We start from the raw sequence: 23,771 nt of genomic DNA, 5'->3' as shown, positions 1-23,771 counted from the left end.
TCTTGTTGAAAACATGTATTGAGCCTACATAAGGCATTATCAAATCCATATAAGTCTAAATGTAGTTGAATTACAAATCAATCAATCTCATTTTGCAAGGCCAGAAAGATTATTATGTTCCTTAAGAGGTCAATCGTAACAAAATTAGCACAAACATATGTCTAAGATTAGATGTGAAGGGGGAAACTAACCTCCCGTATAAATACCATTCATTGGCCTTGAGGGGACTTCTTCTTTATCTTTCCTTTATGACCTATTCTTAACCTTCTTATCCAATGGCTCTAAGCACTTCACCATTGTGCGAACTAACATCCTTGTCCTCCTTTTTTCCCTCAATAGAATCTAATCATCTATAATAATATATAATATCATAATGTAATTATTAAGAATGTGTTAATTTTTCTATATTTTTTCATAAAAAATTATTTATTTTTAATAAAAGAAAATTTATATCAAATTTAAAAAAGTATACTATTTTATTTTAAAAATTAAAATAATAATATAATTAATTTTAAAATAAATTTAGATTAACTATTTACAAATATAAATATATTTTTTTAAAAAATTGTGACCCATGTCTTTAGTTGAACTAAAATTAAACAAACTTAAAATGTACTAATAACCTACATAAGTCCAACCACAAACACTTCTAAGTATAAGATAAAAATGGCACGAAAAAAATTGCTTTGCCCTTTTTCTCGCTATCTTTTCTTTCTCTCTGGCATTTCTCTTTTATTTCTAACCAACCCATTGACAAACAAAAAATAAAAATAAAGGAACGACGGTTGTTAGTGGAAACTATGGTAGACACATTTATCAAATGTATGTTTAAGGATGGCTACAAAACCTGATGCTTATAATGTATATATATATTTTTGACTGAATATTAGTTTCATTAGCAATATTGTTGTTGCAACAATTTGAAATATGTATATGTTTAACTACACTTAAAATTATAATATTTTTTCACTTAAGATATGCCTTATTTGAATTGTGATAAAATCAATTGTCAACGTGCCATTGATGTTGAGACTAAAGCCTTTGTTATGTTAATGGAGCTTGTCCTTCTCCATCTACGACAATATTTGTTATTTTTTCCTCTAAATTTTATAGTTCCATACATTAAATGAATAACGAATTTACCTTTTAAAAAATATATAAAATATATTTTAATTTTTAAGAACTTCGGGTCATGTGTGGTTTAATAGTTGTATAAAAAAATTGTAATTGATAAGTTTTAATTAGTTTTTTTAATTGATTTCAAGTTGGAGCAACGTAGGTTTTGTTTTGAAGATGGTTAGGATCATGTTTAAGGAAAACCTATCCCCTTGCTTAGGTGTAATCATAAAAAAGGTTAATACGTAGTTTGTCCCTAGAACTTATCCAAAATATTTAGTTTGTATTTGAATTTGCATTTCATCATAGGTTGATACCTCTACGCTAACATTGTTAGTGTATATTGACATGGCACTGATAAACAATATGTTGGTGACATGTGACAACCTTTTAATATGCCACATGATAAATATAAATTTCAAGAATTAAAAAAAACTTTTAAAATATTTAAATTAATAAAAAAAGTATAAATTTTTATCACATCAATAATGAACCTAGACAAAAATTTATACTCTTATTTATTTATTTATTAATTTTAAATTTTTTAAATTTATGCTCGTCACATGGCATGCCGAGAAACTGTCATATGTTACCATCAGATTGGCTATTAGTGCCACGTTAACATAAACTAATGTTGTTAGTGTGAAGGTACCAACTTGGGTGACGGAATACAAGTTCAAGTATCAACTAAGTACAAAAAAAATTAGGTATCAACTAAATACTTTTGGACAAATTCAAAAGACAAACTACATATTAATCTTTATAAAAAATACCCTTGTATATTTAACATATAATTTTACTTAGGGTTTTGTGTTATGATGTATGAAAAACTCACAAGAAAATATTGACTAATTTACCTATAAAGACCCATTTTCAAGTATATTTACGGAAATGGGTCAATTTATGCATTATTTACCGAAAATGGCTAATTTTAACAAAACGCGTCCACATAGGAGCGTTTTAGGGTGAAATTCCAGCAAAACGCGCCTCTGAGGGAGTGATTTTACCATGTCAGCACAAAACGCGCTGACATGGATACGCTTTACCCCATGTCAGCAAAAACACACTTACGTGGACGCACTTTTACCCGTTTTCGGATTAAATTTTCAAAAAAGGTCACTTTTTTAAAAAATATTATAAAAATAGGCCAATTTTTTTAAAAAAATATACTAGAATAAGCCTTTATAAAGACCTAATGTGGCAACACTATTTTTTTTATTTTAAGGTGTCACCAATTAATATGGAAATAAAACTTATAAAGCAGATCTTGATATAGACCCAAAGACTCATTTCCCTTGTTTTCTTAAGCAATGTGAATACGAGACATGTGTATATATAGACTCATGAATAGGTTTGCAGCTAGTTCCTAAACAATGTGAGATCACTTCCTCTTTTAACTAACAATATAAGATTAAAGGCTACACTATATTGTATAATTATTTTACAAAAAAAATTCTATTTTTTTATACTTTGTTAACATTTTCTCATATTATAAAATTATCTTTTGATATCTTTAATCTTGTTGCATTTTAGAATTGTTAACATATACAAAAGGACTATTAAAAAAAGAATAAATTGCACATATGAAACTTGAACATGCAATAATATTCTATTCAATTTTAAATGTTTGAAGTTAATATCCATGCAATTCTAATTTTTAAAATAATTTTCCATTATTTAAATTTAGAAGAGATACTTTTAATTCTTTTTATTATTTATTTTATTTTATATTATGAATGTTTGATTAATAAATAAATGGTAAGTATTTGGTACTCAAATAGTATATATTTTTTTGTAATTTTAAAAAATTGATATATCCTTTTTAAATATTTATTTATTTTTAATATTTTATTATACTCATTAATTTTTTAATCCTAATTTTAATTTAATTTTCATCACCTAATTAATGCTGATAAATTTATTTCAGATGTACTTTGACTAGATTGATAATCTATTTAAACATAGTATATAATTATGTTAAATAAGTTTTTTTATAGAAATATATAATATACATAAAATATAATAATTATTTTTCATATTTTTATATCTAGATTAAATTATATTAGTAGTCACTTAACTATGATTTTTTGGCTATCGAATTATAAATACTTGCAAAATGATCACCAAGTAATATTGAAAATATTATTATTAATATTTTTTGGGGCAGATAAATAATAATTAAGGACTTATACGATTAAATTACAAATAAATGTTGGGTACAATGGTAAAGCATATTATACTTTTAGGGGGAGAATTCAAATTCAAAGTTTGGAGATGATATTGTTGAGAAAAGTAGCCATGAATCTCAAAAGGATTAGCCTTCATGGACAATAAAATGAACATGAAGGATACCTTGGTCACACCTTCAATAAATAAATCATTGTTGATAGACGGTTTAATATGGTTCACACGGAGGGCAAAATTTTGTAGGAGAGCTAAGATGATTGAAGAATGAGTCTCGAGGAATGATTGGAGAGAGAAAAGTGTAGAACATAATTGAGAGCTTTTTTAGAAAGAGTAGGTGTATTGGTCCATTTTCTTGGTGCTTGTAAGCTTTTAAGGGGGTTTAGTTTGGTAGTTCTTGATGTGCCATATGTTGTATACGTATTAGTTTCGAACTCTTTACAAGTCAGTCGGCAAGTAAGTTATCTTGAATTAGCCTTCGTTACGAGCTACTATCTATGAGAAATGAATATATGCAACATGTGAGTAACAAATGTCCTATCCATGTCAGGCATGTGGTCTTGATGGTTTAGGCCTGCAAGTATATAGGCTCACAAAAGTGATTTGCCTTAGCCAAAAGTGTTGACTTGTGATGTATGGGCTCACAAGGTGGGCTCTTACGATATGAGTATAAAAATTATCCCTTATTTAATGAGAGGTTAAAAAGTAACTTTTCGTAGACATTAGGCTTCTGTGACTTGTTATCAAGGGTGGAAGGTATTTTCAAATGTCGCGAGGTATCTGATGCTTTGAGGTGTTGTCTCCTTAGGGAATGTGTGGATATTTGGAATCAGAAAAAAATTTTGGGGGCATTTCAAGAGCTTGAAAGTTTGAAAATATTTAAGACTTGAGATAAATGATATTCGATGAAAACAATTAGCAATATGCCTTCTCAAGCACTCAACAAGGCGTTCTCACTATGTGAACCCGTTGTCTCTTCAATACGCTCAGGCACTCGACAAAATCACTCTATTAACTCGCTCAAACCAAGCACTTTAGATATCAGAACCAAAATGAAAATTAATTAAAATTAAATGACTAAAATGAAAATGCTTGTTGATAATAATGCCCAATTTGCAAAATTTTAATTTGTAGTGCCAAAAATGAAACTTATATAGTTTTCCAAAAGGGCAAAATGTGAAGGTGGGCAAAGTCAATGCAGATATGTTGGATGCGATCCAACCGTCCGCATTAAAGCACGGAAGTCGGCAGTTGATCTAAAATGGTGAAGCAGAAGCCCTCATTGAATTCATTGATTTCAAAATGGAAATGATAAAAAGAGGCCCACTAATCAACAGCAGTAGTTTTTTACCCGATTTCCCAAATCAGAATCAGACGGTTGGCAATCAAAGATGATGTATAGCGTAATTATTGGGGTTACAGGTAACGTCATCAGCCGATCGAATCTTTCGATTTCCCCGCCTTTTGTTTCTCTTAAAGAATGTCCGTTTATTTCAACGTGGCGACTTTTGGAAGGGTGAGCTGTACTGAGGATTGATTGTTGCTCTGCATTTCACTCACACACAACCAATTTTTTATAATTAAATAAAATATTAAATAAGCCAACGCTCTCTTTAATTTAAAATCCGATAACTTACGGTAAATTTTATTGTGGCTAATTACTACAAACTTTAACTTCTCGGTGTAATTGCTACATAAATGACAGTTGACCATTAACGTTAGGTAAAAACATTTACCTATTTTTCTTAGTTTATTCACCATATATCCCCATACTATTACTGGTTTTTAAATTGGTCCTCAAATTTTAAAACATTCTAATTATATCTCAAACAATCAATATTATATCAATCATGTCCATCCATTAATGAAACCGTTAATTTAACCATTGAATGAAACATAAATCTTATATGACATAATTTAAAATAAAAATTTTAATAAAAAGTAAAATATTGCTGCATAAATTTTAAAAGTAAAAACTAAAATTAAGGTAAGACAGAAAAAGAGAGAGTGAATAATAGAATCTATAAAAACTTTGAAAACCTCAAAATCAAGATTTTTACAATCTTCATTTTTCTTTAAACTATGTCACATAAGATCTAACATATCATTTAATGGTTAAATTAATTATTTTAATAATAGAGGGACCCTATTGACATAACATCGATGGTTTGAGGATGTAATTAGAATATTTTAAAATTTGAGAATCAATTAGAATAAAAGTCATAGTTTAAAGATATTTTATTCATTATGGGTCGAACTTTGGTCTCAGAGATATAAAATTTTGATTTAAATTTAATTTTACATATTTAATAAAAAAAATACATCCATTAAATATAAGTAATTTTTTTGTATATATAATATGTAAAAATAAATAATGTTTCGTTGATAGTAATGCATGCAAGAAATTTATGAAAATTGAATCCGATAAAAAAATTATGTATAAATTTATATAAAATTAAAGTTCATGTATAATATTTTATATTAAGGGTATGTTTGAACAACACGAAGTAATTGGATGAAAATGTAATTACCATCTTATTTACACTCTTTTGTAATTACAAAGAATTGAAATTCCTTAGATATGTTTAGCTAACACAATGTAATTACATCATAATTCCTTATGTCATTTTTAGTAATACAAATTGTAACGACACAATTACATAATTTATAATTTTTAGAAAATATTAATTACTATAAAAAACTATCAGTATGATTAAAAAATCCTAAACGAAGTACTAAGAATTAAAATCAAATCAACATATGTAATATGTTAGTCCAAGAAAATACTTAATTATACGATTATTAATAAAAATAAACATCGTAAGCAATTTTTTTTAATTAATCTACCATTCCATATTTGTTGGGTTATTCCCTTTTAACATTTAACATATCTTCTTTATAATCTAGTAGTCATTGAGAGAGTTCTTTATCATCTTAATTTATATAATTAATATTAGGTTAAAATATGTCATAAGTCCATGTATTTTTCATTAATTTAAAATTTAGTCCTTATAATTTTATTTCTAATAATTTAGTTCTTTTACTTTTTATATTTCAAAATTTAAATCCAACTATTAATACTGTTAAATTTTTTTGTTAAACTTTTCGATGTGACATTTTGAAATAAAAAAATATTCATTTAGTAGTAATGTAAATAAAAAAATGGTGTTGTAATGAATCTTAATTTAACAACATAATTTTAAAAATGTCAACAGTTGAACCTAAATTTTTAAATTTGAAAAGTAGAGAGACTAAATTCCTAGAAATAAAAGTACAATGACTAAATTCCAAATTTACAAAGAGTATCGGACGTGTGGCATCCTAGTGTTACGTATGAATGAAGTTATGAAGTATGCAACATTCCAGTATGATCTAACCTTACTATTTTTATGTTATATAGAAGTGATGTTATTACTATGAGAATTTTTTTTAGGACAATAAACGTCTTTTCAACTACATTTCGAAGCTTTGAATATCTCAAATTAAAGAGTTCACAACTTATCTCCGGTGCTTGTGTCTAGCTTCATTCTCCCAAATGATATTGTATAGCATGATATGGTGTAAGAAATTTTTTTTATATTTACATAACTAGCATCTATAGATAATATTTGAGTTCATGATGTAAAGAGTATGTAGTTTTTTATTATAAAAACTTGTATAAGCATACGAAAAAAATAAAAACCTTGTATAAATTTAATTTAGAGAAAGACTTATACTAGATTATAACCTTTTATAATACATAAATTAGGTTAAAATAATATAAAATTTTTAAATTTTTTTTTATAAATTGTTCAATAACTTTTATAACACTTCTTATAAATAATATAATATTTCATCATAACTTTGGAATATTATTTTTTTATAAATAAGTATATTATTTTTAATAATATAAAGCATGGGCACGTAAATAAGTTATGTATTTACTTTTTTTGACATAACTTTTTTTTATAAATAAGTATATTATAACATTTTTATAATATGTAAATTATTTTTTACAATATACTTTTTTATGATAATTGTAGAATTTTTTAAGATTTAAATAATATACTTTTGCTATAGTGTTATAAAATACACAAATTATTTTTTTATAATAATTTTTTAGGAATTATAAAATGACTTTAAAAATTTTTGGCTATAACCATCCCGAACACTCATACAAGTTTATATTTATAATATAATTTTTATAAATTAAATTTGTATAAAAATATTTTTTTAAAGTTAAATAATACAGGTGTGTTTGGAAGCCATAAGGTAAATGGATTTGGGTGTACTTACCCGCGAACCCGTGTAATTACTCCAATGCTTACACTCCCCTTTAGAATTGAAAATCGTAATTGGTGTGGTCTAATTACGCACAATTCAGTGAGACCTATAAATTATAATGGTTACTCAAGCATGTCACTTCTGTGTAGTTACAAACAGTTACACCCAAATCCAATTATTAAGTCGTTTTTCAAACATTATATAAATTTAAGATAAAATTTTGAATTTTGTGAAATACATGGGCTGCTATTAATATGTATAAAAATCGGCTAGGCTTGAATAAGAATTAAATTGTATGAATTTCATTTTTCAAGCATAGAGACTAAATTGTAAAAAATTAAAAGTATAGGGGCAAACTAGTGTAACTAAATTGTACATTTATATGTTTTAAAATTGAATATTATTGTATGTGATTTGTACAATTGGCATGAATAATTACCGATCACATATCTGATAATTTCTGAGTTCTGTTTGAACCTTAGATATTCGGAGGATACAAATAACATGTCATTAAGGTTACTGTCTTGGTTGTAATCCTGCATGTGTTGCGGACACACCACAGCTCTCATGAGCTTCCTGATATCTAGCTATTATGAGCTTCCTGATATCTAGCTCTTATGAGCTTCCTGATTTTAGCTTTTATGAGCTTCTTGATAAACAACTCGCATGAGCTTCCCGTTATTTAGCTCACATGAGCTTCCCATTATATAGCTCAAAAGAGCTTCCTGTTTACATGCTCATATGAGCATACTGTACATGAATTGACAGATTACAATTTTGTACACTTTGCGTGTATTACCCGTATATCCCGCGATATTTTAAACGGTTCAACGGATGTAACACCCTAGACCCGGCCTAGAAGTTTAGACCGAATCTCGAATGTTACATTGATCACCGAAGTGATCGTAGGTAAATTTTACAAAACAAGTTATCACGTCAAACCGAAACATTTAATCCTTTAAATTCAGTCAGTAAAAATTATAGTTAAGTTTACTATAAAACCAGAATTAAATGAACGTATAAAAATTAAAATAGAACTTGTACAACAATTTTATAAAACCTTACAGTTCGAAAACTGGGTGACAAAATAGAAATTGAAAATACAAACTTATACTATATTTTTCTCCAAGACTGTTCGAGACCTCCGCATATTGAGTCCAGCGTTAAAAATCAGAAAAAAAGGTACTTGAAAAGGAAACACTAAGAGGTGGTAAGCTACTTGAGCTCAGTGTGAGTTCGAATCAAGTCTAAAAATGAAATCACAGAATATAAGTCAACAGATTTTCGAATATTTACAGAGACAGAAAGAACCCTTGGAACTAACGCCCCAACAAGACATAACACTCAAGCATATCCAATCACACACAAACGATCAGAATACAGTCAAATAATTTAGCATCCAGAACACACAATCCGATGCATATAAAATGCAGTCAAGTGGAAAAAAAAACCCCACCCATCCAACCAACACACTTTTCCGTCCCCTGGTCACACCCCATAAGAGTTGTGTAAGCTCATCCATTCGAAACACACCACGTAGGACCTCGCAGGCCCATCCAACCTTACACACCACATATGTGGACTAAGCCACTCAGACTTTAACACGCAGTAGAGCTGGCGTATGTGCTATACAGTGCAATGCGGTAATACAGACACGCTACAATTTTAAACTGCCACATAAGATATTAGTATGTAACAAAGCTGATGTACATGCAGTACTGTGTGATAAATCGCAGTACGAATACATTGCAGTAAAACTACCAGATCAGATTAGACTCCTTTCTCTTCGCCATCCCACCTAAAACTTTATGCAAATGTATGCATGTATACATTATTACAGAAAACAATGAGCACATCCACAGATAGTCAGACAAATAGATATGCACACACACCTAGCTAACTGGGTTCAGAGTCAGATGTCTCACACAACATTTATAGATATCACATAAACCGCAACCCAGATCAAAGTCTTAACTACCCTTTTTAAGGCTTAGCCAAGGGCTGAAGCACACAAACACATTTTCAGATCAGAAACACACACCAAACCAAAATAAGTGTCTTAGAACCACATGCCCATGTGCTTTGGCCGTGTGGAAATGCCTAGGCCGTGTGAAAGGTCACAAGCCTGTATAAGGAGGGGCATATGGCCGTGAGGCTGAGGCACACACCCGTGTGAGGAGGGGCACACGCCCGTGTGGACTAGGGACATAGCTGTGGGAACAGGCCGTGTAACTCTCTGTTCATTTGAACCAAATTAAAGTACAAGGAAAACAAGACTGTGTGAGGGTCTCACACACCCGTGTGCCCACCAGACACAGCCATGTGTCCAAAATACACTTCCGTGTGGGATCCCTAAATCCTCAAATCAGCCACACGACCATATGGCTCCAAATTACTTAAACCCTAATTCTCAAACTCGCACGTCCATGGGCCTAAGGGACACAACCGTGTGAAAAATGACAAAAAATTCCCAAATCGGCCACATGACCGTGTGGCACCAAATTTTGCCCGAAAACCCTAAATCCTAATTCCACACAACCGTGTGAACAAGCACACACCTGTATGGCCGCCTATGTGGTCACAAAACACCAACAGAATAGGCCAAAATCTTTGTTTCAGCCGTCAACACAGTCCCTAACCTTTGCAATTATAAAAGTATATCAGAATACGTTGTATTCCTTGCACTTCCTCCATAACTAAAATCCAAAACACTGAATAAAACATACTTAAAGAAATGCCAAAACAATAAATCGTAAAGTAAAATAGTTAAGGTTCGAATCCCACACTCGATTCGACGACGGAGGAGTGAAATTCTTCGATATATGCGCAGTGAAAACTGTTTCCCACGGGCAAGAAGGAAAAATAAAAGAGAAAGCAAAGACTAAAAATAAAAAGAAAATAAAATAACAGAAAAGAAGAAGAAAATGTCCCAGAGAAAAACAAAAATAGTAATAAAAATAAATAATAAAACAATTATATACTAAATTAAAACAAAACAAACAAAACAGAACAAAAATATTCCTCCAAAAAGTTCACACAAGGAATTGAACCCAGAACCCAAAGGTTTGCAAACACTCACTCCACCACCAGACCAGCAGGCCCATTTTGACATTTAAACGCACAACTAAACACAATAACATGCTCTTCTCTATAACCCTAACCACAAAACCCTAAAATTTCTAACCCTAAAATTTAGGGTGTTACAACGGGTAATGTTCTGTTATGAGACAAAATGAGTTCAGTACAAACTATTACCAGTATATACATGGAAATGATATTACTTGATATATTGAAACATTATTCGATTGATACATGTATGTGGAACTTGCTTAATGACTATGTTCATCCATGATTATAAGCTATTATATGTGTTTACATGGCTAACATGTTGATGTTATGTGTTTAGGCTTTTGGCCAAATTGGTTTGAATATGTCTTGTATGCTTACCTTAAATGTGATTAAATGGTAAGTTAAATTCTATGTGATACGAACTTACTAAACTTAAAAGCTTACTCCATGTTATTTTTCTATGTTTTATAGTAATTCGGAAGCTCATTTGGGATGGAAGCTGGTCGGAGCTGAATGACACTATCCCTCGACTCTTTTGGTATTTTCAATAAATTAATTCCTGTTATAATGGCATGTATAGATAATTTTGGTCAATGTTGGTATATAAATGTTTTGTTGAAACTAGCCATTTGAATGACTTGTGTTTGGTATATTTTGGTGTGTATATAAGTAGCCTTATCATGTTTGGAATGTGTTTGGAATGATTGAATGATGGAAAATTATAGGTATATTGAGAACTTGTTGATTTGGAATATTTAGCAAAATTGTGCATATATGTATTTGGTTATCTAGGTAAAATTTGGAATTTGATTGACATGTTTCAAATTGTCATTTGAATTGCCTATGGGCATAGTGGTTGTATGTTGTGATAATACACGTTTAAAACTTGATTTAGCTTGATTTGAATGCTTTGTTCTGACTTATTGATATGCAAAAATGTTGAACTAGGTTGATGACAAATTGGGTGAGAAATGTGGCTTGAAAAATGACCTATTTTTGTCCACAGGGGTAGAGACACTGGCGTGTGTCCCCTGTATCTTAAAAATTGTGCAAGTCAGTATGATCAACATGGCCTAGCACACGGATATGTGACTTAGCCTGTGACCCAAGTCAGAGAGTTACACGGGTATGGACACGACCGTGTGCCCCTAATTCGAATGCCCACACGGTCTTGCCACACGGGCCACACGGGCGTATGTCCCTTGCACCTTTGAAAAATTTTAATGTTTTTTGAAAAATTCTTTGGGTAGCCGATTTAGTTTTGACTTTTTTTTAAAGTGCATTTTGGGCCTCGAGGGCTCGCATAAGGGACAATATATTTGTTTTTGATTGGTTTCCGGTATAAATGTTATTTTATATAAAATATCTATTTATTTGATCTGTAAACTCTGGTAATGCTCTGTAACCTATTGTCGCACTCACTTTTCTAGTTGAAAGTGTCTTCCTATCAAATAATTCAAGGTCTATTTATAGAAAGCAAATGCAATTCATCTGACATATACATTCTAATTTCACAGACCATAACATTAAAATATCCTTCTAGGTTGAGTTTTACTGATCATCTAAATTAGACTCAGTTGACAAAAAACATTTCCAACAATTGTATCTTAGAGGTTAACTATACTGCCAACATAAATAAGCATGCTCACCATTTAACAATGGCAATTTAGCGAGTCAACAAAGAACCGCTTCTATTGCATGTCTTGCATTTAAGTAAGCCACGAGATCCACAAGTTGCACAAGGTATCTTTCCTTTTCCATCATATTTTGTGCATCTGCAGAGATATAATCAATTATCGGCGAAAAAATGGGATCATGTAAAGAAACCATACCTCAACAATATATGTTCGGAAGAAAAGAAATTAACAAGAAACCAAATATCAAACTAATGTTAACAAAGTTCAATATGGGGATCATTAAGCAAAAGTTTCAAACTTAGAGCACCTAGGTAGCAAATTAGGAAGGATAATTACACGCAAAGATGGTTCTTTGAAAGAATGTATAATTGTAAACAACTAGTTCAACCATATTAGTCAAATGTTGGAACTAGTAACCATGTTGGGTACCAATTTCATTAGCAAGGAAAAAAGTTGAAAAAGATCATCTGACTAATGCTGGGGATGTAAAGAGGGGAAAGATTGCAAAATGTCTTATGGAAGAAAAAAGGATAAGATATTTCCCCAAAAGAAAACCTCATTTTTTCGTGTTTTAGAGAATAACTTATGGTGAGAATTTAGTTTCCACCAAACTAACATAGAAAAATAATAATTTTCATATAATCTTTTACGGATAAACAAACAAACCCTTACCGTACAAAGTTGGAAAATACCAAAAACTTTTTTAAAATATTAGTACAGGCACCGCAATTTAACCAATCTACTAATATATGAGAAAGAAACTTCAACCAAACTAAACACTCTTAGGTGACCAATTTCAAATCTAAAAAGAAGCTTTTCATTTAATGCAATCATTAATAAATTCATATCTAAGCATCCTCCCACGTTAAGCTTCCACCTCGCAGCCTTTTTCTACTATTTCATTGTTTTCAATATTTTTTAATAAAATATCAAAATTTTTTTTCTGGAATCTTCAATTGCATTTATTTTTATATTCCGAAGCTTGATATCAATTTTTATTTTTATTTATGTAATGAAAATCACGTTGATGTGCCCAAAGAATTGGGATTTTAAGTTAGAGTTTTGCAATATTATTTGTGTTATTTTGAATAATTTTTATTTGTTTAACAAATAAATTTTAGAGTTCAAAAGAAAAGGAACAAATATTGGATAAATCCATTCATTCAATCTTAATGTTTAGAATTTATAGTGATCATATTTAGTAAGATTATCCTTTTATTTTACTAAAAAAATCAGTATTCTCCATTTATCACTTTTTAAAAGAGAAATATATATATATCTCATTCATAAGTCAAAAATATCTGCAATTGAAGCACATTCTTTTCCAATTCAATTACAAATTCGAATTAATTGATATTAGTCGAAAACATTTCTTTTGTTTTTAAGTGTACATATAAATTAAATTTCTAGAAAATGGGGACCTTCCACCTTCTTCCCATGTAATGTAATAATCCCAATATTAAGGCGAACAAGTTTTTAGTTTTATTTGCTAGTCATTGGTCAATCAAATTTGGTCTACATTTACATGGACTCCCGAGGTTAGGGGGTAGAAAGAGAGTTAAAAAGAAACACAGAGAGAGAGAGAGACATTCTTTCTTCTTTAATTAACATTTACTCAAAACTCTGTTGTTTCACACACCAATTAAAACAACCCCCCCCCCCCCCCCCAAAAAAAAAAAAAAAACACCATTTTTCCTTGGAAGACACAGTCTTTTGTTGTCTTACCACCATCAAAAGTCAGGTTTGTTTCTAAATTAGCTTCATTTCCATGTCTTCTTTTTTTGTTTTTATGTTTTCTTCTTCATGATGTTTTTCCAAGTTTATATTCATTCAACTGTAGTTTTCTTTTTTATTCTTTTAAAGTTTTCAAATTTAGATTTTTCTTGTTTCCATTAATACCTAAGCTTTCAGATTTGGGTTTTGTTTCTTTTGTCTAAAGACTTGAGATCTTTACTGATTTTCTGTTTCTGGGGGTTGCTTATATTGAATGGTAGCTTTGAATCTTTAACCAGATTTAGATTCCCAGATTTGGTGGTCTTAAGAAATTCTGATTCAGATTTGTTCTTTTAAGCATTTCCCTCTTACCGTCTTTTTCTTAAGAAATCAGATACCTTACAACAGCAGCTTAATGAAAATGTATATTTAACTACTTGTTCAATCTTTTTAATGATGTTTTAGAAAATTGATTGTTTTTGTCTGCTTCTTTATTTAGTCTTGCCGTCCATTTTTATGTTTTACTTTTTGTATGTTTCATATTTTATTTACTTTTTTTCTTTTTCATCAGTAACAAGTTTTATTTATTTATTATTTTATTTTATTACTTGTTTATGTTTGGTTCGTGGAGTGGATCAAGTTTCAATTACTTTATGTTCCGGGAATTAGCATAACAGGCTATCATAACATAAAATAATTTTCTATGATTCATAAACTAATATTAATGGTGGTTGTTCGTTTAACAGCTATATTCAAACGTATATTTTGGAATTATATATTGGAGGAAAAGGTGTTTGATCCGAAGATTGATGGTATTTGCGGGTTCGATTTGTAACTGAATCAGTGATGACCGATAGCTTTGCTGTTAAGGTTATTTGTTAGATCCTATGATAAGGTCTGGCAATGGTGTCTATGTTGAACATGGAGAAGAAATGGGTATTTCCCCTTGTTATAACTTCTCTCATATGCACTATCCTTGTTGTTACTTGCTTCAATATGGGGCTTGTTTCTTCGGTTCACAAAATCAACTCGATCTTCTCCATTTTCCCTGCTCATATTTCGATGAATCAAAGGAAGCCGGGCTATGCTGAATCGAAGATTGACACAGGTCCCTTGCCGCCACCTTCTGGTCCTGCATTACCTCGTTTTGCATACTTGGTTTCTGGATCGAAAGGTGATCTGGAAAAGCTTTGGAGAACTCTTCATGCTCTGTATCATCCTCGAAATCAATATGTTGTACATTTGGACCTTGAGGCACCTGCCGTGGAAAGAGTGACACTTGCTTCCAGAATAGCCAACCATACTGTTTTTTCGAAAGTTGGGAATGTTTATATGATCACCAAGGCTAATATGGTTACTTATCGAGGGCCGACCATGGTCGCCAATACTCTCCATGCTTGTGCCATTCATCTCAATAGAAGTAAAAATTGGGATTGGTTTATCAATCTCAGTGCTTCAGATTATCCTCTAGTGACCCAAGATGGTAAGTCTCTGTCATATGCCTCATCTATTCTCAGTTCTTCCGAGCTGGTGGATCTTGTTTTGGGTGATCAATCAGTTTGTAATTTGCAGATCTTATTGATGCATTTTCGGATTTAAACCAGAACCTTAATTTTATTGAACACACAAGTCAGCTTGGTTGGAAAGCGTAAGTTCTTTAGTTCTTCCATCTCTGTTTAAAACCTTTTCATATGTTGAATACCGACATATTTTGCTGGTTCTTCTGCAGGGATAAAAGGGCTATGCCTTTGATTATAGATCCTGGACTCTACATGTCAACCAAGTCCGATATATTTTGGACCTCACAGAGAAGAGCATTACCTACTGCATTTAAATTGTTTACTGGTTAGTACACTGTTGTATGCTGCATTTATTTAATTTAGTATCCTTAATTCAAACTTTTAGTTGCCTTCAATCCTCTCCGTTTAAGAATTAGAGGATCGCTATGTTTAAAAGAAAGCAGTGACAGATTTGAAATTTCATATGAATTGTGACTAGGGTATAGATTCCATCTTCTTATTGGCCAATGAGATTATTGTTTCTGATCTCATATACGGACCAAGTGTCCTTTTATGTTATCATTATTATCTGAAAGTGAGTTTATGATGGTGTTTAGTTGTAAATTATGCTCATTAAGCAAAGCTCGGTTGAAACATTTGAAAACATATACGCATTGGTTTAGTGATGCAGCTGGATGGATCCTTGATCTTAAAGCAGTGCCCCGCTTTTGTTCTGCAGTTTAAGTTGGAACCACACATTACATTCCTACATATAGATAGCATATACGGAAACCTTGCTCGTATGAGGTAAATTTGTTTTGCTTTACGAAATTGGGTCCTTTTTGGTTGCAGGTTCAGCATGGACAGTTTTGTCGCATTCATTTGTTGAGTTTTGTGTTTGGGGTTGGGATAATCTACCGAGAACTCTTCTCATGTACTACACGAACTTTCTTTCCTCCCCTGAAGGTTACTTTCAGACTGTCGTATGCAATGTTCCAGAGTTTGCTAAGACTGTTGTTAATCATGATTTGCATTATATTTCATGGGACACTCCCCCTAAACAGCACCCACACATCCTTACCCTTAATGACATGGACAAGATGATTCGAAGTAATGCTGCTTTTGCTCGGAAATTCAGTCAAGATGATCCTGTGTTGGATAAGATTGATAAGGACTTGCTTGGCCGGGAAAAGGGGAGCTTTACCCCTGGTGCTTGGTGTTCAGGCAATCCAAAATGTTTGAAAGTCGGAGACATGAACAAGATCAAGCCAGGTCCAGGAGCGCAAAGGGTTCGCCAACTCATAGCTAAGTTATCTACAAAAGCTATTCTCGGTCGAGATCAGTGTAAATAGGTTTTGTTATGGGGATGTCCGATCAATGAGGCTGACACGGCTGAGAAATTTGTATCTAATAGTTTTGTTGCAACCAGTAGGTATTCGAACTCGTAGCATGTTCAGGTTAAAAAATGGCACTCAATAATCAATACCCTACTTTTGGTAAGACTCGAATTCGATGAAACAAAGGTTTTATACTTCTATATCCTGGACTTGTTCTTCGATATTTTTCTTCCAGAGAGCAATAAAGTTTCGATATATTGTCGATTACTTGGTGATTCTTGATGTTGACGTTTCTTTTCTGATTATGAAAAGATCCCAATACTATTTTTCTGCAGGATTGCCAGTTTTGAATTGTTTTCGTTTAGCAGGATTGAAGCCCTCATATGTGTTTCTTTACATCCGATGAATTACACCGTCTAGGTCAAAGTTGAAAAATCCTGCTATGGAAACTCGAAAATTTATCAAAAGATTTATGAATTTAGGTTATCATCTTTGCCTGTTCTTGCTCCACATGAATCTAACGCCAAAGAAAAGAAATAAGATGAAATGACATGTTTTTGTCATTTTGGCATTCGGCCAATGTAAGATAAGCCTCTTTTTGTTTTTATTTCTTTATTTATTTATCACCATATAGAGCTGTTAACGTGCTATAGAATACCTTTAGCAACATTCTTAACATTGAACCTCCAACTATTCTTTCTTTAAACGATATGTACCAGCCGATACAATCAATAACACTGGTACCAATAAATACAATTTTCAAGACTTAAAGACTTTACAAATCTAGAGCACAACAATATCTTGACAAAAAGCTCTACAAGACTGGACCATATCTATGCAGAATTGCAGTCGCTGAGTGGAAAGAAATGCACAAATGATGAATCACAGACAAAAGGATTTCTTAATAAGCTACAAGCTTAGCTAGATATATGCCCACTACTAAGCCAGCTTCCTAAAAACACCGACCCTCTCACCATATCTTACTCCTAAATAACTCGGAAATGCCTTTCAAATACATGACACAACTTAAAAAACTTGAACATACTCGTGCGAGAATCATAGTCATACCTGTATCTGCCACTAATGCCTGAGTCCGAGTAACAAAGCACTATCCTATACAAAAAAAAGTATCCACTGGACTACTTGAGTGGATATTTGACAAGAGAATCAGCAGCCAAATTATTTGCAGTGATCATCTTGAATGCTCAACTATGATTTGCTGTTTACAAAGTTTAGTTCAACAACCAGACACAAATAACGAAGTGGTTGACATATGGTTCGCTTCTAACTGAACTTTTCTCTTCTTTGCTTTATCGAGTCGTGCTCGCCGAACAGCTTCTTGGATTTGGCGATCATGATCCTTGAGCATCTGATCCACATTGCCAGATGGAACTAATAATGGACCCGAATAGTGGATTTTGTTACCCTTTGATCCATAACCAAGCTGGAAATAAACATCATTGAGAAGCATGTATCAGATACTTGAAAATGGATAAAACAATATAAGAATACAAGCTTGTTGAACTGCAAAATCGGAAAACATAAAATACAAGAATCAACATATTTTAACAAATAACCCTACATTACTTACCAGAACTGGGTCTTTGTTGTCACTTCTTCCATCTTCTTTCTGCTGCATATTATGTTCCTGATCCTGTTGGATGAAGGATTCTGAGGCCTCTTTAAAAGACCCTGGAAACCTAGCAAATAATTTTGGAGCTTCTGACTGGGAAGAACCAGATCTTTCTCTGTGATCTTCAGATATAAGATTATTTCTCCTTGCTACCACTAAACCTGACATCATCGACAAATCAGCCCCGATCAAAATTTTTGGAGGATCATCTCGGTTCTTCCCAGACTTTGTCCATGCAGCTCGGTGAGACAGTGGCCCTGAATGGGAGCCTCTCTTGGGATGATTCCCATGTGCATCTGCATTTGATTCTATTGCTTGTGATGGTCTAGGTGGATCTATAGGAAAGCCTGAGGCCATTTCTTCAGGATGAGGATTAAACTTCTCACTCCGGCTCTTCGAATTGGATTGATTTTGTCTTTTCTGGAATGTAAAAACAATGTTAGTATTGTCAAATTAATGTAACTGCTCTGAAAGAGGATAAGTTTTATAAAATTGGAATGACAAACTATATCTCAACTGCCACCTTGATTTTACTCAGATTTCTGGAATCAGAAGTTTGATTCTGCTTCCTTTGTTCTTTCATTTTCTTTCACAGATAAATTTCTGCTTATTATAAATTAGTGAAAGCCCACCCTTGATTGAACGAAGGAAAGGAGAAAGAATTATGTCTCAGCCATGTTTAAAAAGAGAGGGATAACTTAAGAGCATGTCTAGAATTGATGTTCTCCATTGTCGTAAAACTTAAAGATCTTGTGAGTTGTGACATCAGGCAATATCTTGATGTGTGCATTCAATAGTTAAGGCTACCCATTACCAAACATGTAGAACAAAGGGAAAGCAAATGCAGACAATATTAACCAGATTATAAATTACCTGCATTGACAAGACTAGTTCAGCATTAGCATCGGGTGCTGGGGCAGCTCTAGACTCTCTTGTTGCTTTCCTCTCAAGTTCAGGTCTCTGGCCCTTGGTTCCTGCTGCTCCTTGTCTAAGAACACAAAACAAAAGTAGTTTATTAGCACCTAGAACCACTCAAGATTTCAGGCCATCCAGCAGCAGCGGTCGAACAGCTTAAGGAAAAAAATAGCTCATCCAGTAAAAACAAACACCAAGTTTACAGCAGTTCAGCATAGGCTGAAGAACAAAGAGATTCAATTATTTGATAGCTGAACTGACATGTAATTACAAGGTTTTCAATGATCGTTTTGAAGCACTCAATTTTCCTCAAGAAGCATGGGATTTTCCTTATAACATAAGTAACTACATTCACACACACAAATATATATTAACATGTTATTGTAATAAAATATGTAATATACACCTTCTAGCTTCCTCATTCCTCATCTTTGCATCAAACTCTTTGCTTGGAGGATACTTTGGCAAGCTTGAAGGACCACAGGGAAGAGGCTTTGTTGTAAAGAACTGAAAAACATAAATATAAACAAGCACACTACCATAAATAAATATTATTGATCAATCATTAGAATATAAAAGTGTAATGATGTGATTTTGGACTAAAAGAATTACATCCTACCATTTAGAAAATGCATACACAGATATGCTTAGCTAAAATGCATCGATTAAAATCTATGTTACTCGATCTTGGGTGAAAATGTTGTATACGAGCATGTGTTGACACGGTATGATCAATTTTCTAAAAGTTTTTCCATGTATTCAGATGGTGGGCATATCAACATGCCCTTGCCTGAAAAAAAATTGAAGACTCGAAGAGACATAGAATACAATTATCTAAAACTTCAATGAAACATAATTTCTCAAAAACATTATACCTCACTCTTGAGAGCAGAAGCTGCAGATCCACGATCAGAAGGGTCAATGGAAAGTAAGGTTTCCACGAGAGCTAAAGCTGGTGCAGGAAATTCCTTAAATGTTTCTGCAACACAACGTCTATAAGGCCGCTGCGGCTTAAAAATGGTTGCATGAGGCAACTTTGATTTTCTCCAATAATCTTCAGAAGGTGAGCCACAAAGTTTGAAAATTTTATGCAGCTGCTCAACCTGCAAATTTCATGAGCACTTAGATCAGGGGAAGATGTCATTCATTCTAGACTAGTTGAAGACTCCCTTCATGATCTAACAGCAACAGCTTGCTTTGAGCTGCTCTAATCAAGCCTAAATGATTGGCAAAACTCCCAATTAGGGACAGATGTTTTGACCTAAATCAGTACCTTGATAAAATCATATCACTTGTATGATAATACTGGCCAGAAAGCAATTTGATGCTCTAACAACCACTTATCAAACATTTGTCACTAATATAGTTATCATGCATCTCACATTTCACTAAAGTTTCTGCTTAAAACTCTCAATGCTTAGTAGGAAACCTTTCATTTAAATGATAAAAGCACACCTCAGTTCTTCCGGGCATAATAGGCTTGCCAGCATATAACTCAGCAAGTATGCAGCCTGTACTCCATAAGTCCACAGCAGTACCATAGTAAGTGGCACCAAGCAAAAGCTCAGGTGGTCTATACCAAAGAGTTACAACACGGCTTGTGAAGGGCTGATTTTGAAGGGGATCATAAAAACTAGCCAGACCAAAGTCCGCAATCTTCAAGATGCCATTGTTGTCAAGTAGAAGGTTGGAACCCTTAATGTCACGATGTAGGACACCGCGGCTGTGACAATGATCGAGACCACACAGAAGTTGCTGCATGTAACACTTAACCTGCCCAATAATTCAATAAACTGAACATCAGAATAGCCCTTCAATGCAAATCATAGGACATTGCAGAACATTATCTACTCACTAAAACTGCAACTTTAAAAAACAAAGGAAAAGCAAAATCACCTAATCCCCATGTTTGAAGGACATGCTGTGAAACTTATTTCAGACCATATTTACTACTTAGTACTTACTAGCAAGTAAACCTTTGGAAAAAGATATCAAATTGCAACTAAAGAAAAAAGAAAAAAAGAAAGAAAAACGATCAGAAGTACCTGCGGTTCTGAAAACTTGAGACCAGGGTTTGAAGCAAGACCAGCCAAATCATGTTCCATGTACTCAAAAACAAGGTACAAGCTGCAAGACATCCTTGAGGTAACGAGACCTTCCAGCTTTATAACATTTGGATGATCAAGCCTACGCAGAATGTGAATCTCCCTCGCCATGAATCGAACACTCTCTGGCTCGAGGTTATCAAATCTTACTTTCTTCAGAGCAACAACTTTCTTCTGATCTAAATCACGAGCCCTATAAACATTGCTATAAGTTCCTTGGCCAATCTACATAGAAAATACACGTTCATGTAAAGATGTGATGACTAGCCAAAAAAAACTGTCAATTTAAAGAATAGTGTTAAGTTATAAGAAAACAGAAATTCCCACAAGACCAACAAAACAAACTGAATTCCAAAAGTCTACCTTCTTAAGCTTCATTGTCCCAGACTCCCAATTACACATCTAGAAGGGTTGCAATACCATGAGAGTGGTGGAGAAAGAAAAAAGGAGTTAAGATACCTTAATGTTGAATAAAGGTATGATGTCGCAGGATTTATAGAGAATTAGTTGCAAATTGTTAGTGTGTTGATTTTATTGAGCTTGATTTAGCACAAGGTGCGCATATTTCAGTGTTTATCTGTACAACTAAGATTTGGAATATAATAGCACAAAAGGCAAATCTCATCAACTGATAAGTCAATGAAGAAATTATCAATGATATTTGCAAAACATGAGGACCAAAAATATACAACAAGCAACAATGTAACAAAAGAACTACATTAAAGTAAGAGCATGATTTATAATTACCTTATCTAGCTTCTCAAATGAGTCTGCAGGCCGTGGTATCCATCCTTGGATTGCTTCTCCTGCCACTGCAGCTAACCAAGCAGGCCACCCGGCAGCTACCTGCTCCCCTTCTATAGCTTTTGGAACACTACCCCTCCCTGGGTGTTGCCGGACAACACACTCCACCTTCTCCCTCTTCCTATCCAAATTCTCCCCATGAATTCGAACCGAACCATTCACTTGTTTATCAATCAGCATTGTCCTCCCTTCACTGTTACCATATCGGTCCTTTGTTCTCTGTGAATCCTCCCTCTTTGAAGAAGTTGCCATTGATACCCTAACATCTAATGAGACCTTACTCGTAGGACTCTGCTTACTATCTTCAATAGCAGATGGCTTACAACAAATGCAACCCATGATAATCCACACCTCGATAAAACTTTCTTCTGTTCTTACAATCAATCACTACCCCTTCATTCGTTCAAGAAATTTTTACTTTTCCAATATTTTTGTACTCATCCAATCCCACCATACACAAAAAGCTTAAAAGCTCAAACTAAATCTAAATCTCATATTTCATTAATCCAACTTCACCAAAAATCCCATTTCCTCACCAGCATTCAACCGAATGAATAATCAATTACCCATTTTCATGAGAAAAAAAAAGGGGGGGACAAAGCTGATAAGTACACTGAAACCCAATATTCAATGCAAATCATCCAATCTAATCAAATCACATTTCTTTAACAACATTTTACGCAAAATGAACAAATGAGAAGAACCCATTTCTCCAAAAACAGAATAAATAAAACTACAACCTTTAAAGAAGATAAAATAAAATCCACTTCCAAAAACAAGCTTCAAAATGAAGAAAACAATGCAAATTCAATAGCACCGCTTAAAAATGAAAGTTATTTATACACTTTAATATTCTCCTACTCTCCTTAACCAATAAAATGATTCAAAACCCACAATGCTGAACTACCTACAAGCCTAAAGAAAAAAAAAAAGCTAAAATTCTTCACCTTTTTTTTTTTCAGGCACCTTCAAGAAAAAGCTTGATCTTTTGCAGTTAAAGGGGAAGAAAAGAGATTGGAACTCTGAAAATCCTAGAGAGAGTCAACTGGAAGTAAAAATGGAAAGAGAGAAAAATGGATCTAAAGAGTCAAAAATAGCAAGCTTGGTTTCTTTTCCTATTTTGAGAGATTTTTTTTTGTTTTTTGTAACAGAGGGAAAAAACAATCTTAAAGGGTGGAAAAGGAGAAATTATGATAATTGGGGGCCAAAAATTTATGAATAAATAATTTAACACATTGCCGGATAGAGGCGCTTATGATTCGGCTGCCCTTGGTCTGGAAAGTTTTGCAATTAATTTTGATCTCATAATTTATTTTAATATTAAAAAAAATTAAAATAATATGTTGAATCCTATTCAATTCAATTTAAATTTTTTTAATTGAGGGCTATTTTAATATTTCGGTTAAAAAGTATTTTTTAACAGTTTAGTTGGAAAAAAAATGTGTGCTGTTGTAGTGCTGTGGAAAAGTTAAAATGATTATTTTAAATATAAGGTT

At 32.6% G+C, this 23,771-nt stretch overlaps 2 protein-coding genes across 3 annotated transcripts; one reads left to right on the top strand and one right to left on the bottom strand.

The window, feature by feature from the left end:
- Window positions 1-13,749: 13,749 nt before the first annotated feature.
- LOC107895271 (beta-glucuronosyltransferase GlcAT14A) lies at window positions 13,750-17,085 on the top strand. Its single transcript, XM_016820564.2, has 5 exons — window positions 13,750-14,010; window positions 14,729-15,465; window positions 15,555-15,630; window positions 15,712-15,827; window positions 16,334-17,085. The coding sequence occupies exons 2-5, from the start codon at window positions 14,886-14,888 to the stop codon at window positions 16,831-16,833; spliced, it is 1,272 nt and encodes a 423-aa protein (XP_016676053.2). The 5' UTR covers window positions 13,750-14,010; window positions 14,729-14,885; the 3' UTR covers window positions 16,834-17,085.
- Window positions 17,086-17,496: 411 nt separating this feature from the next.
- LOC107895270 (probable serine/threonine-protein kinase At1g54610) lies at window positions 17,497-23,494 on the bottom strand. 2 transcript variants are annotated; one of them, XM_041085363.1, is made up of 9 exons: window positions 22,219-23,473; window positions 21,835-21,873; window positions 21,412-21,696; window positions 20,822-21,139; window positions 20,242-20,469; window positions 19,773-19,873; window positions 19,325-19,439; window positions 18,410-18,871; window positions 17,497-18,262 (listed from the first exon to the last, which is right to left on the bottom strand). In XM_041085363.1, exons 1-9 carry the CDS (start codon window positions 22,612-22,614, stop codon window positions 18,056-18,058), a joined length of 2,151 nt encoding a protein of 716 aa, XP_040941297.1. In that variant the 5' UTR covers window positions 22,615-23,473; the 3' UTR covers window positions 17,497-18,055. The 2 variants fall into 2 exon arrangements, with proteins under 2 accessions (XP_040941297.1, XP_016676051.2); XM_016820562.2 differs by lacking the exon at window positions 21,835-21,873 and having other exon boundaries at window positions 22,219-23,494.
- Window positions 23,495-23,771: the final 277 nt, after the last annotated feature.

This window comes from Gossypium hirsutum, chromosome A13 (assembly GCF_007990345.1).
Source record: "Gossypium hirsutum isolate 1008001.06 chromosome A13, Gossypium_hirsutum_v2.1, whole genome shotgun sequence".
In the NCBI taxonomy this organism is placed as follows: domain Eukaryota; kingdom Viridiplantae; phylum Streptophyta; class Magnoliopsida; order Malvales; family Malvaceae; genus Gossypium; species Gossypium hirsutum.
This window is presented reverse-complemented; position numbering and strand designations above follow the sequence as displayed.

What these genes read in the sequence shown, in the direction of transcription:
- LOC107895271 (XM_016820564.2), top strand. Translation starts at nt 14,886, where the DNA reads ATGGTGTCTATGTTGAACATGGAGAAGAAATGGGTATTTCCCCTTGTT. An exon ending in TCCTCTAGTGACCCAAGATG is followed by an intron (nt 15,466 to 15,554) that starts GTAAGTCTCTGT and finishes TGTAATTTGCAG; the next exon opens with ATCTTATTGATGCATTTTCG. An exon ending in TGCATTTAAATTGTTTACTG is followed by an intron (nt 15,828 to 16,333) that starts GTTAGTACACTG and finishes TTTTGGTTGCAG; the next exon opens with GTTCAGCATGGACAGTTTTG.
- LOC107895270 (XM_041085363.1), bottom strand. Translation starts at nt 22,614, where the DNA reads ATGGGTTGCATTTGTTGTAAGCCATCTGCTATTGAAGATAGTAAGCAG. An exon ending in TCAAGTTTTCAGAACCGCAG is followed by an intron (nt 21,140 to 21,411) that starts GTACTTCTGATC and finishes ATTATTGGGCAG; the next exon opens with GTTAAGTGTTACATGCAGCA. An exon ending in TTATGCCCGGAAGAACTGAG is followed by an intron (nt 20,470 to 20,821) that starts GTGTGCTTTTAT and finishes TGAAATTTGCAG; the next exon opens with GTTGAGCAGCTGCATAAAAT.